Source organism: Puntigrus tetrazona, chromosome 3 (genome assembly GCF_018831695.1).
Source record: "Puntigrus tetrazona isolate hp1 chromosome 3, ASM1883169v1, whole genome shotgun sequence".
NCBI classification, from domain to species: Eukaryota; Metazoa; Chordata; class Actinopteri; order Cypriniformes; family Cyprinidae; genus Puntigrus; species Puntigrus tetrazona.
The window spans coordinates 5,313,372-5,327,755 of NC_056701.1; the positions used below are offsets into that span (position 1 = coordinate 5,313,372).

The 14,384-nt window shown below is 37.8% G+C and overlaps 1 protein-coding gene across 1 annotated transcript; it reads right to left on the reverse strand.

Moving 5' to 3' along the window:
- Window positions 1-605: 605 nt before the first annotated feature.
- On the reverse strand, window positions 606-14,341 carry cnn1b (calponin 1, basic, smooth muscle, b). Its single transcript, XM_043231189.1, has 9 exons — window positions 11,078-14,341; window positions 9,548-10,065; window positions 6,979-7,392; window positions 3,667-3,788; window positions 3,491-3,557; window positions 3,020-3,157; window positions 2,598-2,714; window positions 1,649-1,795; window positions 606-1,563 (listed from the first exon to the last, which is right to left on the reverse strand). The coding sequence occupies exons 3-9, from the start codon at window positions 7,036-7,038 to the stop codon at window positions 1,324-1,326; spliced, it is 891 nt and encodes a 296-aa protein (XP_043087124.1). The 5' UTR covers window positions 7,039-7,392; window positions 9,548-10,065; window positions 11,078-14,341; the 3' UTR covers window positions 606-1,323.
- Between the last annotated feature and the right edge of the window lie 43 nt (window positions 14,342-14,384).

Sequence of the window (14,384 nt, forward strand, 5' to 3'; positions counted from 1 at the left end):
GGGCGTCTTTGGTGGATTTCCTCTTCCTCCGTCCAATCAAAAGAGCATCAGGGAACCTTTAAAAGCTGGAGTGACTAAATCCACTGAAAATGCACTATATGGGGAAGTGTCTTGCTCATCTAGGTTGCATTTATTTGATCAGAAATACCGTATACTGCAATACTGTGAAATATTATTGCAATTGCAGATCACTGTTTTTATTGTTGCATATTTTAAAATGTAATTTGTCACCAAAGTTGAATTTTCAGCATCATTACAGCTTCACCGCCGCATGATCCGTCAGAAATCATTATGATATTCTGATTACATTTCTGATTATTATTAATGTTGGGGTAATGTTGGGTTTTTGGTGCTTTTTATTAAAAAACATGTTTAAATCAATACTTAAACAATACACTGCCATTTAAAAAGGTAGGGTGCAATTTTTAAAGAAAATATTTTTTTTTCTAGAAAGGATCCGTTAAATCGATCAAAAGTGACAGTAAAGACATGTATCATGCTACAAAAGATTTCCGTTTCGAATAAATGTGTCACAGTTTTCACAAAATATTAAGCAGCAAAAACACTAATAATGAGAACCGTTAATCCTTTCTAGAAAAAATAAAATAAAATCTTTAAAAAAAAATGGTATCTTACATTTTGAATGGCAGTGTGTTGTTTTTGGAAAATGCATTTTTTAATAAAAACCACCAAAAACATTGACAAGAATGAAAATAAAAAAGTTTTTGATGAGCAAATCCTCATATTAGGCCGTTTCTGAGGGATCATGTGACGCTGAAGACTGGAGCAATGATGCTGAAAATGATCATTTGATCAGTAAATTGCACTAAAAATATTTTATAACAGAAAACAGATTGAATTGTTGTAATATTTCACTGTTTTACTGTATTTTTAATCAAATAAATGCAGCTGTGAGAAAGAATAAAAAACTTCTAAACGTTTGACCAGTAGTGTATATGTAACTACTAAGCATCATAAATATTATCTCCATGTTTATCGTCTGCATTATTTTTTTCATTAGGCCGTGCAGGAGATGTGAAAATGGCACGCTCAAAAATAATAATAAAACTAAAATAATAATAATAAAATGACGTAAGTGAGAAGCACGTAAAGCCTGTGTGTAAAAAAACAAAAAAGCCAAAGGCATTCCTCCTAAGTTTGTTTTCTACGATCGGCCGGTCACCGAAGTCGGCGTCGATCGGTGGCTGTGACGCCAGGAAACAGTTCAAGCTGGTCCTGCTGGTCGACATCAACTTGAAATATAAAAATAGTGCGGGTGAGTTTTTGTAAAGCGGTGTGCTGGCAGGCAGCGGTCCGTTCATCCTAGTCGGAGTACTGATATCCATCCATCTCTGAGTCCTGGCCGTTGTTGATGTAGTCGTTGGGGCTGGAGCAGTACTTGCTGTCGTACACCTGACGGGGCAGGCCGTACACCGTCATGCCGGTCTGGGACGCCACTTTATTGGTGCCCATCTGCAGCGACACGGTAGACGTGTCGCACATCTCCATGTCCAGCTTCTTATCGAAGATCTGCCGCTTGGTGCCGGGGGCCGTCATGCCGGACTGCGGAGGACGGAAAAGGGGAAAGGTATAAGCGACGTCTTGGGTCATTTATGAACAGTACTAGAAACAGACTTTTTCTGAGCACCTGACTGGCTCCTTTGTTGGTGCCCATCTGCAGGCTGATTGTTGATTGGTCCAGAGGACTCTCCATGCCCGTCTTCGGGTCATAGAGGTGACGCCGTGTGCCGTAAGATGTCATGCCCTTTTGGCTGGCAAACTTATTGGTGCCCATCTGAAAACACAAATGAGTGCAAAAAAAAACCTATAACATATACACGTTACTGTTACACTATGGCTCTGTTTTTGTTAATAATGTTTGTGGAAGAAGCCTCACAAAATGGTGCATTTATTGGATCAAAAATACAGTAATATTGTACAATATTATTATAAAGAAACATTATTGCTATAATATTTTTGTGACACTTTTCTTTCAGTATTTTTGATACTGCATTTATTTAAATTATAAATGGCTTTACCGACACTTAATTTAATGTATCCTTGCTAAATAAAAAACATTAATTCCTTTAAATTAATTTTTATAATAAAAATGAGTTTTTAAATAAAACAGTGTTTAAAAACATTAATACAATATATAACACAATATAATATATACATAAAAATAAAATATAAATACAAAAATAAGACTTGCATAAATAAAATAATATTGATATGCTAATGCATAATATCTACCACTGAATTATATATATATATATATATATATATATATATATATATATATATATATATATATATATATATATATATAAAGCCATATATCATTATATAATAATTATATTTCATTTAATAAAGCCAAAAATACAAACATAAGACTTGCATAAATAAAATAATATTGATATGCTATTGCATAATATCTACCACTGAATTATATATATATATATATATATATATATATATATATATATATATATATATATATATATATATATATACAAGAATTTATTTCATTTAATAAAGCCTTATTTCATTTATTTTAGATATACTAAAGAAAAAGGTTATTATTGACAACTACTCACCTGCAGACCAATAACATTGCGTCCCTCCTTAAGTTTCTCAGGAGCAAATTTGCGTTGTTGTTTTTCTGCATATTTTACTCCGATGTCGTATTTCGAATGGAAGCCTTTAGATTTCGCCTGCATTTCAAAGCGATGACAAATAAAGAAAAGTGAACACCACAGGAACTACATATTTTATATTTTTCCGGATGCTTTCATCTAAAAAGCGGACAGACGAGCGCAAGCAACTTCTCATACGTTGAACACACAATCAGAAATGATTCATCAGCTCAAATACCACATGTTTCGATGTCAATCTCTCTGCTAGCGGCTAAACGCTCCCATATGAATCTCCTTCGCATGAACTTCTCAAACTAAAAAGAGGTTCGGTCTCGATACGGTCCTTATCGTGTCTGTGTTAAAAATCATGACGTGTGACTCACCATCCCAGCCAGTGCAATAAGTGTGCACTGAACCTGAGTGTGGTTGACGTTCTCGAACAGGTCGTTGGCTTCAAATATATCATGCGGCTTCAGTCCATACTCTTGAATGGCTCGGACGAAATTACCAATGTTTTCCAGCTGCAACAAACAAGGCCAAACCGAGAATGAAGGGAAGTGTTCTGCGATTTGTCAGAAATCTGAAAGTTTCAAAGGCACCGGAAGAACTGGTTATATATTTAGACCAGAAGGTTTTTTTGAACGTTTTATTGGTCAAAGAACTTGTGTAAAGTGCATGTAACTTAACTTGAGCTGAACGCTCTTCTATACGTGACTGTGAAGTTATAAAAGTTTAATCTGAGCATAAACGCTGAAGACAGGAAACGTGTCCTACAGTTAGAGCGCCTCCTCCTGGATCTGAACTGGAACAGCCATACGGCAAGATAAACACCGCAATGTGATATTCTTGCTCACCTGGTGCCAGTTTTGAGGAGAATTGTTGATCTTTTTTACAGAACCGGGCTGAAGAATGTTGATAAGCCTGTGCAGGAATAATAAACATAAAGAAATCAGCGACTGATAGCATTCTTTGAATAATCTTCATAGCTGCTGAATGAATGAATGAATGAATGAACGAATGAATCTCTCACTCGCAGAGCACAACGCCGTCTTTCAGTCCCTCCATGAAGTTCTCGGGAAGTTTGCGGCCTGTGACCTCATTGATCCACATTCGTAGCTCCTCCTCCTTTTGCGGGTCATATTTGTGGGCCAGCTGGAGGTCAAAGGTCAAAACATTACTAAACGTGTGTGCCTTGCAGCATGTATGTACAACTGCTACACATACAGCTCTTAATTAAAAAACTATTTTCATGTAGAAATAGCATTCAAATAAAATAAACATTTAAATAAGAAAAATAAATACATTTTTACTCACACATTGCTGTCAGTAAGATTTGCTCACGCTTTCAAAATAAGTTTTTTTTCATTTATTTTTTAAATATTATTGTTTTTACGTTTTTAAACCATTCTAATATGCTACAATGCTTTCCGATTATTAGCAGTGTTGATCGTTTTTGCCCGTTTTCTAAATTATTAACCTCTTTCAAAATAAAAAATCTTTTGAATGCATGGTCTAAATTTTTAAATCATATCTAAGTGTCGACTAAACAAAAAGACGAACGACAAGACATGCATATCTGCTCTTGACGAAAGCAATTTTCTAGCATGTTCCCTCCAAATAAACCCTTTTTTTTTTTTTTTTTTTTTTTACGTTTCTCTTTGTCTCGGTTCATCCGACGGATTACGGCCGCGGCCCACTGCAGAGCTGTAGAGGAAAAGAAGAAGTGGGACGTAAAATATAAGGTCGGTTCCTGCGTGCAAAAAACTTGGATTGTCTCCTTCATTGTATTGCAGAGTTGGCAAGATATTTACTCTCAACGGCAACGCAACAGATCTCCGTCTTTGACTCCTGAAGCATTTCTAATAAAGGAAGAACAAGACGGAAGAGAGAGAGAGAGAGAGACCTGAGAGAGACGTTTCTCCCAAGTTTGGTGCGCTGGTGTGGAAGCCAAGCAAACGCTGTGCCTTTAAATGAGTGTTATTGTTGGCCTTTTCTCTCTTTCTGTCCTCCATGTCACTTCTCCACCCTCTCGTCCCATCAGCCCTCCCTTCTCAGCTCCCGTCCGCTCATGTGCAGCAACGTACTTAGCACGCGCTAAACGCGTCCGATAAAACAACGCCGAGACCGATAGCGCTCATAACCTTCCAAGGAATTCTGCTCAGAGCTTGATTTATTGTTTTTCTCTCGTTCTGGACATCTGGAGCAGACCTCAGTCTAACTCTATAGAGGTCAGGCCAAGACTGGGGTTTTTTTTAAAAGCAGGAATTCTGTCACAGACTGCCTGGATAACATTCCTTTATACTCTTGGTTATACTAGAAATACCTGCGCGTTGTACATTGACATTTATTTTTAGCAGCTACATTGTACGTGATTACGAACTCCTAAAAACGGAGAACGTAAGGTTCTGTGAAGAACCTCTAACATCCATGGAATCTTTTTTTGTTACTTCAATTTATTTTATTCTATTACTTCTGTTTATTCAAATATTCTTCACACGGAGGAAATAAATATCGTTTCTTTTAACAACTGTTCTCTCGAAAGTTGTTTGGGAAAAAATGCGATTTTGTTGTATTTACAAACTATAACAATACAGGTTCTGAATTATTAGTACTTTCTTTTTTGTGCCATTGATGCCATAAAAAAAACCCAAATCTTAGCCCGATGAGCTTTTTAAACATATCTATTCTACACCTTTAAAATAACGCGTCTTTATTAGAATCAGTGGTTCCAACAAGAACCCATCCACGGAACAAAAAGTTCTTTATAGTGGATTTGTTTTTGGTTTTTTTCATATTATTAAAATGTTCTTCACACTGTGAAAAAATGGCTCTGCTGACTGAAAGGCTGATTTTAAGTTAAGTTTTTTAAAAACGTATTTGGAAGTTTAATTTTTTAAGATCATTTAGAATATTCTATAGAATCTTTCATGTAACAGAATGGTTTACGAGGATGTTAAAGGTTCCACAAATGATGTTAAATGATGTACATTTGTTGTTATTCTTTCTGAATATTATCTAAAATTTTAAATCAAAACATTCTCTTCAAGAAAACATTAAGGGGAACGTTTTATTGCATTGATTATTGTCATTATTATTTATTATAATGTGAATGTTACTTTTGAACGCCGTCCAACTGAAATGTTTTAAAAAAATAATTTTAAATGTATAAAACATTTTTAGTAGACAAGATAACTTTGAATTAATGTTACGGGGAAAATGTTTGTTCATAACAAAACAAATCGTTCTCTGTTGGCTGGAAAAAAGATGATCTTCCAGCATCAGGGTGGGATGTCCAACAATGCTCCTCCTTATTCTAAACTGTTTACAACATGCTCCTCTTCTCAGATATTGTGAGTGAACACAACTCTTCCTTATATGGGGACCGAAAACCACATACCTAGTGCTCAGGAAGACACTCCTGACATAACACCAAAGTCCACAGGATGACACCTGAAACTGTGCCGCATGACTTCTGCTAATCCAGAGAATAAAAAACATGCGTGGCGCTCAAGAAGCAAGATATCAGCGATAAAAAAGCCCGATTAGAAGTATTTTTTGGATCACTAAGACTTATGGAAGCAAATGTGGCACTATGTTTGACTGAGGAATCGATGCAATTGTATTAAGTAAAGAAAAGCTAGGACTGAGGGATGAAATCACAAGCAAGTCTGTTAAATATGTCAATACTACTGACATGTTTTTTGTTTTTTTTGCCATTTTTATAAATGCAAGTCCAAACAATGTGCAAATAGGAGTAAAATCAACTAAACATCAGCGTGCACCTTCACCCGTGACACTAATGAGTGCTAAAAAATAACTATATTTGATGAAGTTCTGTTAAGTCAGTGAAGTTTAGCCAGGAGCTGAGACGAGTATGATTATCCGTTCACAATTGCAGCTTTGTTTCGTGTCATTTCGCACTTAATTATTGCACGTTGTTGACGAAACTTACATTAATTGACGTTAAACCGAAGAAAACTATTTTCTTCTACAACAACAAAAATAACGTGTTTTGTCGACTTACAGTCAAACAGAAAGTGTTAGAGCGACGAGTGGTTGCCATGGAAACGTACTTTATAAACGCGCTTTATTACGTCTGTTATTAACGCACGTTATCTGTACTGAAATCCTGTTTGAAACGCGCCTTTAAGACCCATTTTGCTTACTGCCCTTTTGTTTCGCTTACTTAATTAGTTGGTTTGGGTCTCCCCGTGTTGACATATTGGAAACGCCGTCAGAAAATGACGCAAATAGGCTACATTAGAAAATAAACGCGTTAACTCGAGCAGCGCACGTGCCGCACGCGCATCTGTGACAGCTGTCAATCAAAGCAGACGCCTACCTTGCTCTTGACCTCGGCGGACAGCCCAAAAGCGGGTCCGCTCTTGAACTGCGATGTCATTGCGCTTTCAACAGACTCAGACGCGAGGAAGGCGATGTAACGTTAGATCTGGAACCTCCGGTCCAACTGTCCGATCATGTGGGAAGGTTTGGGCCACATCTTCTTTTCCACAATCTTTTTTAAACTCTTCCCATCTGTGCGTGCGCGGAGCGAGCGCTGATTGGCCGGGGCCGACGTCCAATTGCGACGTCACGCCGCTCTGTTAGAATGATGTCACCGGCATGGCATTAAACGCGTCCCATGTCACTTTTTCCACTTTGAAGTGAATTAGGGATGCCTCTGATTTGTGTAGTTCAGGGAGTCTCAGCTGGTTTTTGTTTTAGACTTTACAGTGGGCATCAAGTCCAAATATGTCTATTGTACAAAAATACACTTTTAAAAAAATCTAACCGTGAAAATGATTCACATTACCATGAACTAATTAGGCCTGTTCTTTCAATCCTGTGATTTTTTAGTTACTCATCTATTTATGTGTCCATCTATAATCTGTCTGTCCGTCCATCCATCCATAATAAAATCCATCCAATAAAGTCCATCCATCATAGAATCTTTTTCTAAATACAAAATGTACAAGCAATACATTTGGTCCATCACTGAAAGTGTGTTTGAATTTGATTTGTCATTGTGATAGAGATTGCATTTTAAACATTTTTGAATAAAATTATTTGACTTGGCTAATTCCATACTAGTATTTAATTCAACCTAAACATATCAACTAAATAATCAATATTTACATAATATGACAGACAGACAGACAGATAGATAGATAGATAGATGAAAGCTTTAATAAAATAATATCTAATTGCTATAACAACATAACATACATATTTCCTATAAAAATATATTTTATGAGACATTTTAATTTACTCCCATTGTCTCTCTCTCTCTCTCTCTCTCACTCACTCAATCACTCTTACTTGCACTCAATCTCACTCTCACTCACTACCCATCACTATCCATCACTCCATCACTCTCACTATCCATCACTCCATCACTCCATCACTCTCACTCACTATCCATCACTCCATCACTCTCACTCATATCCATCACTCCATCACTCTCACTCACTATCCATCACTCTCATTCAATATCCATCACTCCATCACTCTCACTCACTATCCATCACTCTCATTCAATATCCATCTCTCACTCACTCACTACCCATCACTCCATCACTCTCACTCACCCATCACCCATCACTCCATCACTCCCATCACTCTCACTCACTAGCCATCACTCCATCACTCTCACTCACTAGCCATCACTCACTCTCACTCACTATCAATCACTCCATCACTCTCACTCACTCACTAGCCATCACTCTCACTCATTCACTACCCATCCCCATCACTCCACTCACTCTCCCATCCTCCATCACTCTCACTCATTCACTAGCCATCACTCCAGCACTCTCACTCACTCACTAGCCATCACTCTCACTCACTCACTCACTATCCATCTCACTCACTCTCACTCACTAGCCATCACTCTCACTCACTATCCATCACTCCATCACTCTCACTCACTAGTCATCACTCACTCTCACTCACTAACCATCACTCCATCACTTTCACTCACTCACTACCCATCACTCTCACTCACTAGTCATCACTCCATCACTCTCACTCACTAGTCATCACTCACTCTCACTCACTAGCCATCACGCTCACTCACTATCCATCACTCCATCACTCTCACTCACTCACTACCCATCACTCTCACTCACTAGTCATCACTCTCACTCACTAGCCATCACTCACTCTCACTCACTAGCCATCACTCACTCTCACTCACTAGCCATCACTCCATCACTCTCACTCATTAGTCATCACTCACTCTCACTCACTAACCATCACTCCATCACTCTCACTCACTAGTCATCACTCCATCACTCTCACTCACTCACTAGTCATCACTCACTCTCACTCACTAGCCATCACGCTCACTCTCACTCACTAGCCATCACGCTCACTCACTCCATCACGCCACTCACTCCATCACTCTCACTCACTCACTACCCATCACTCTCACTCACTAGTCATCACTTTCACTCACTAGCCATCACTCACTCTCACTCACTAGTCATCACTCACTCTCATTCACTATCCATCTCACTCACTCTCATTCACTATCCATCTCACTCACTCTCACTTACTACCCATCACTCTCACTCACTAGTCATCACTCTCACTCACTATCCATCACTCCATCACTCCCTCTCATTCACTCACTCACTCACTCACTCACTCACTCAACATCACTTTCTCTCTCATATTTTAGAACTAACAAATGTATAATTGTATGTATATATTTGACATAGTAGGTCAAGATCCAGAAAGTCAACACCATAAAGCTGGGTCTGACTGAGAAGGTGTAGGGAAGAAATAAGAAGGAAAAATAAAAATAAAAGCAAAATTAACAATAAAAATTAAAAAGACAAAGATGAAGAATTAGGGAGAATTGAAAGAAGAGGTTAAACACAGCCAGTTTTAGTGTCTCTGTGTTATACCTTGATGCAGATGAGCTGATTTTCTTTTTTCATCTCACTGTGTTATTCTGATACAGATGACAAGTCGTAGGAATGTGGGGCCAGGAGTGTGTCGTCCAGTCAGAGACATACGCTGGTAAAACCTCCTGATCCTTCAGCAGGACTATGATGTCATCGTGAGATCGCACATAGGAACTAAGCATGATGTCACTATTCCAATGTATAATCAGTTTTCATGTTATTTGCTCACGCTCTGTTATGTTTGATTGGGTTTCAGTAATATGTTGGTTTGGATGTACTTTTAGTGCATCCACGAGAGGGAATGTTTGACAGATACTCTAAGTGCTCGATCAAAACCACAGAAGCACAGCCTTGGATCTAAAATGTTTCATAACAAATCTCAGTAAAAATGTCACATAAAGTAATGGTTATGAAAGCGCTGATATGAAAGGACAGGGTCTGAATGATTGTGCTAACATTTACAAAGGTGCTCTTTATCCAGCACTGTAATCCTTATCTGACCGCAGATTCACAAACTCCTGCAAACACGAAGAAATACAGATAATTAAGATTAGTCAAAGTGATGAAATTAAAGATCAAGGTGAAGATTAATTTAAACCGATTCAAATAGATTTTAATAAAGGACACAATGATCTTTAGTCATGATAACTAAAACCTTTACCCTTAGAAATCAACATTGTTTTATTAGACACAAAATACAGAAATCTATAATAAAGTACATCTCTCCATAATAAAATTTATCCATTCTTAATCCATTTATCCATATATCTATATCTATCTAAAATAAAATTAAGCAATTTTTCATTCACCCATCTATTTATCTATCTATAATACAATTCATCCATCAATTTATAATAAAATTAATCCATCCATCTCAGATAAAGTACATCCATCAATTCTTCATCCATCTATACTTCTATCTGTAATAAAGTCTATTCATCCATCCACCCTTAAAAAATCCACCTATCCCATCTATTTATCTATCTATAATAAAGTCCATCCATCCATCCATCCTTCCAATAAAATTCATTCATTCTTCATCCATCCATCCATCTCGGATGAAGTCCATCCATCAATTCTTCATCCATCTGTCCTTCCATATATAATAAAGTCCATTTATCTATCCATCCATAATAAAATCTAGCTATCCCATCTATCGTTCTATAATAAAACCCAACTATTCTTCATTCACCAATCAATAAAATAAAAAAAGTTCATAAATAATAAAAAAAAAAAACATTGATCCATCCATAATTACATACATATTGATAGAAATAGATGTAACAGAACGGTAACTAAATGTATAAGCAAAAAGAAAACTTTTTTATCAGTTCCCATGCCTGACATTTATTGATGATCTGATTGTGTTTGATTTATCTCATTATTGAATTTTTTTTCCACACCAGTAAAAGCATAACCAGATGTACTACTCCAAAAATGGCATTTTATCCCCAAAACTGCGTTAAAAAAGGGACAGTCTGGAGTACGGCTGGATGATGTCATCAGTCAGGGTTAAAGAGTGTAACACACCTCTAAAAGCGGCTGTGTGATGCTCACATACAGTAGCAGAGTCCCAGTCAGAGAGTCAGTCGGAGCGCAGCCTGATCCAACGTTCTTGTAAACATTCTAGGGGTTGAAAAAGAGCAGGGGAGGAATTCGGACGCTTTATTTGGTCATGACTGAGGCAGACTATCACCCTGCTATGAGGGTCAAGACGAAGAGGTGCTCATGCTGCACAGCTCTGACATTCACAACCTCATGAGAGGACTTCACGTTCAGCTGGATTTCACCAAGCACACGCTAGATGAGTCCAAAACACTTCCATCGCTATATATCTGAATACATGATTCTGTAATGCTGGTGTCATTTAACTGGCGGTATCCCTTTTTAGATGCTCTGGAAATCTGTTCTGTGTTAACAGGGTTTTTTTCACCCTTCATCCATAATAACTTACCCAACGAGTATGACAGTGAAGGTGCGAATCCTTCACTGCTCTGTCAAACAAATGTAATGAAGATAAGCAAATAAAAGACACAAACAAAAATAGTTCTTGCAAGAGGGTTGCTAAGGTGTTCGTGTGGTTACTAAGGTGTTAGGAGACAGTTGCTAGAGAGTTGCTAAGAGTTTACCGAAGCATTGCTCCCTGTGTTGCCAAGTCAGCTGGTTTCCTACAAAAGTTTTGAGTAGCAATTGCACTGGTTTTCTTACAAAGACCTGGCAACCGATTGCTAGTTACTAAGATGTTTTAAATGGTTGCTTGACTCCAGGTAAAGGGTTACTAAAGTGTTCACGTTTTTCACATTTCTAGCCAGCTGTGGACTTCTTCTGAATTGTTAGAGTTGCTAGAGGGATTCTGAAGTGTTCTGGTGGTAACTAAGGTGTTGCTAGCTAGTCGATAGAGGGTTTCTAAAATGTTCGGGTGGTCACTAAGGCATTTCTAGGCAGTTGACGGAAGGTTGTTAGGTAGTTGCTAGATGGTTTCTAGAGTGTTCTGGTGATTACTAAGATGTTGCTAGGCAGTTGCTAGAGTTTTGTGAAGCTGGTGGTTACTAAGGTGTTGCTAAGCAGTTGCTATAGGATTTATAAAGCGTTCTGGTGGTTACTAGGTTGTAGCTAGGCATTTGCTAATGAAGTTTTGGGGATAAAATGCCATTTTTGGAGTAGTTTCTGAAGTGTTCTCGTTGTTACTAAGGTGTTTATATGCAGTTGATAGAGGTTCGTGAAGGTGTTCTGGTACTAAAGCATTGCTAAAGAGCTTCTAAAGTGTTCTGGTGGTTACCAAGTTGTTGTTAGGCAGTTGCTAGAGGTTTCGCAAAGCTGGTGGTTACTAAGGCATTGTTAGAATTGTTAGGCTAAGATGTTCTAAGTGGTTGCTTGTCAGATGCTAGTGTTGCCAAGATGTTCTGGGTATTTTCTACATGGCTTTACAATGAACTGTACAGTTCATGGATATCTTGAAAGGACTTACTTGAAACTGTGATCTTTGCTTAGAGATTTTGAAGAAAAACTCTAGCCCAAGGGGGAAAAAACAGTTACTCCAGAAGAAAAAGACCAAAGGAAAAGCTCACAACACTGATTGTAAAAAAGCAAACAGCTGCAGTTTTATGTGAATGAGCATTTGGCACTCATCAGCATCAGACGCAGGAGATGGTTGTATATGTGTTCATGTTTATGGACTCACACGGGCCAGAGAAAAAAAGTCAAGAAGGATGGCGAAACTGTGAGAACAACAGAAAAGTTACAACAGCTTCTGAAAGCGCCGGTTCCAGAGATTTTCCTGCCCTCCCTGCTTCCCTCTCTCCTTTCTAGGATAGGTCTGTCTGCCTATTTATGGTCGATGGCTCATTCGACCTACAAAGCTTAGAGGAATTCGGTAGGAGATCTCACAGCCACAGGCAGGTTTTCAGCACACAGTAGTCATTCGTATCCTGAACCCACCAACCAAAATGTACTGACGACTATTGTAAACAATCAAATGCCATCGTAAATCTGCTTGATGTTCTGTATAACACTGATTAGAAAAGACAAATAAGACCCTCAAACAACTTTAATGCCTCATAAATGTAACTATATAAAGATCATAGTGTGTCTGGAATGCAAATCTACATCTGGGAACAACTTCAAGATGAATATGCGAGTTCAGTTTTATTTTAACTCCTGGAGTTGCGTGTGAACATAATTTTGTTTTATATCTGCGCCGTTCATTGGATTTAATATCGTTTTTCTTTGCATATACAGTAAACGTATACTGCACACGCTCTGAAAACAAGTCATGAAACCATCTCTGGCAGGTAATAGCAAAGTGAAAAGTACATTAAGTACATGCTTGAGCTTGGTGTGAGGCATACAAAATGTCACAGACAGCAGTTCTGCAGATGTATGATATGTAGTGTTGTGTGTGTGAGGGTACCAGGGGAGATTTCAGTAAGCCTCAGATGCACTGTGTGACCATGTTTGGTAAAAGTTATCCACACACACACACACACACACACACACACACACACACACACACACAGTCGCACTGACCCAACCCATTGACCATGAGTACATGCAGTAGAGCTGGATTCAATCAGAGCCAGACTACAGGCTCAAAGATCTCTCATTCTCTAGCTTTAATATTCTATGTCATCCTCTTTGGCTCTCTTTACCTCCACTTTCTTCTGTCCTGTCTATTACGTAATCTCTGAGCCGAAGAAGAACTACCTGATGTTTCTACCATTTTCAGCAGGTAGAACTGAGGATAGACAGACAGACAGATAGACACTTCACAATACTTAAACATGAGAAATTTTGGTTGCCACTGAACAAAGATAAATCTTTAGTTAGCATGAAGAACTGGCAAACAGCTGCCATTTGCCAATGGTTCTGCCAACAGAAAAGTGCTCTGAACGTACAAACAGCAAGCTAAATGTTCAAAATATTGACTTCAAAAGTCAAATATCTACTTAGACATTAAACAAACTTTCAGTGGATTTATGAACACGTCAAAACACATGATAAAATGTTTCAAAGTGTCTAAAAACGTGCAAAGCTAAAGCTTGAGGATGAATATTATCACCCGGTGAAAGGGAAAGTATTTAATTCACGAAACCAGTCTACTATTTAAATAAATGGAAAAAAAAGAATGGAAAAAGTGGAAACTAAATTACTTTACTAATCATAAAAACACTATAAACCTAAGGAAGTGAATTTGTAAGTACATGACCATCAGCATCATTTCTCCAGCGTCACATGATCCTTCAGAAATCATTGTAATATATTGACTCAAATCAACGACATTCATTTCTATTAAAGTTGAAAACGGTCGTGCTGGTTCATGTTATTGTAATTTCCTTTT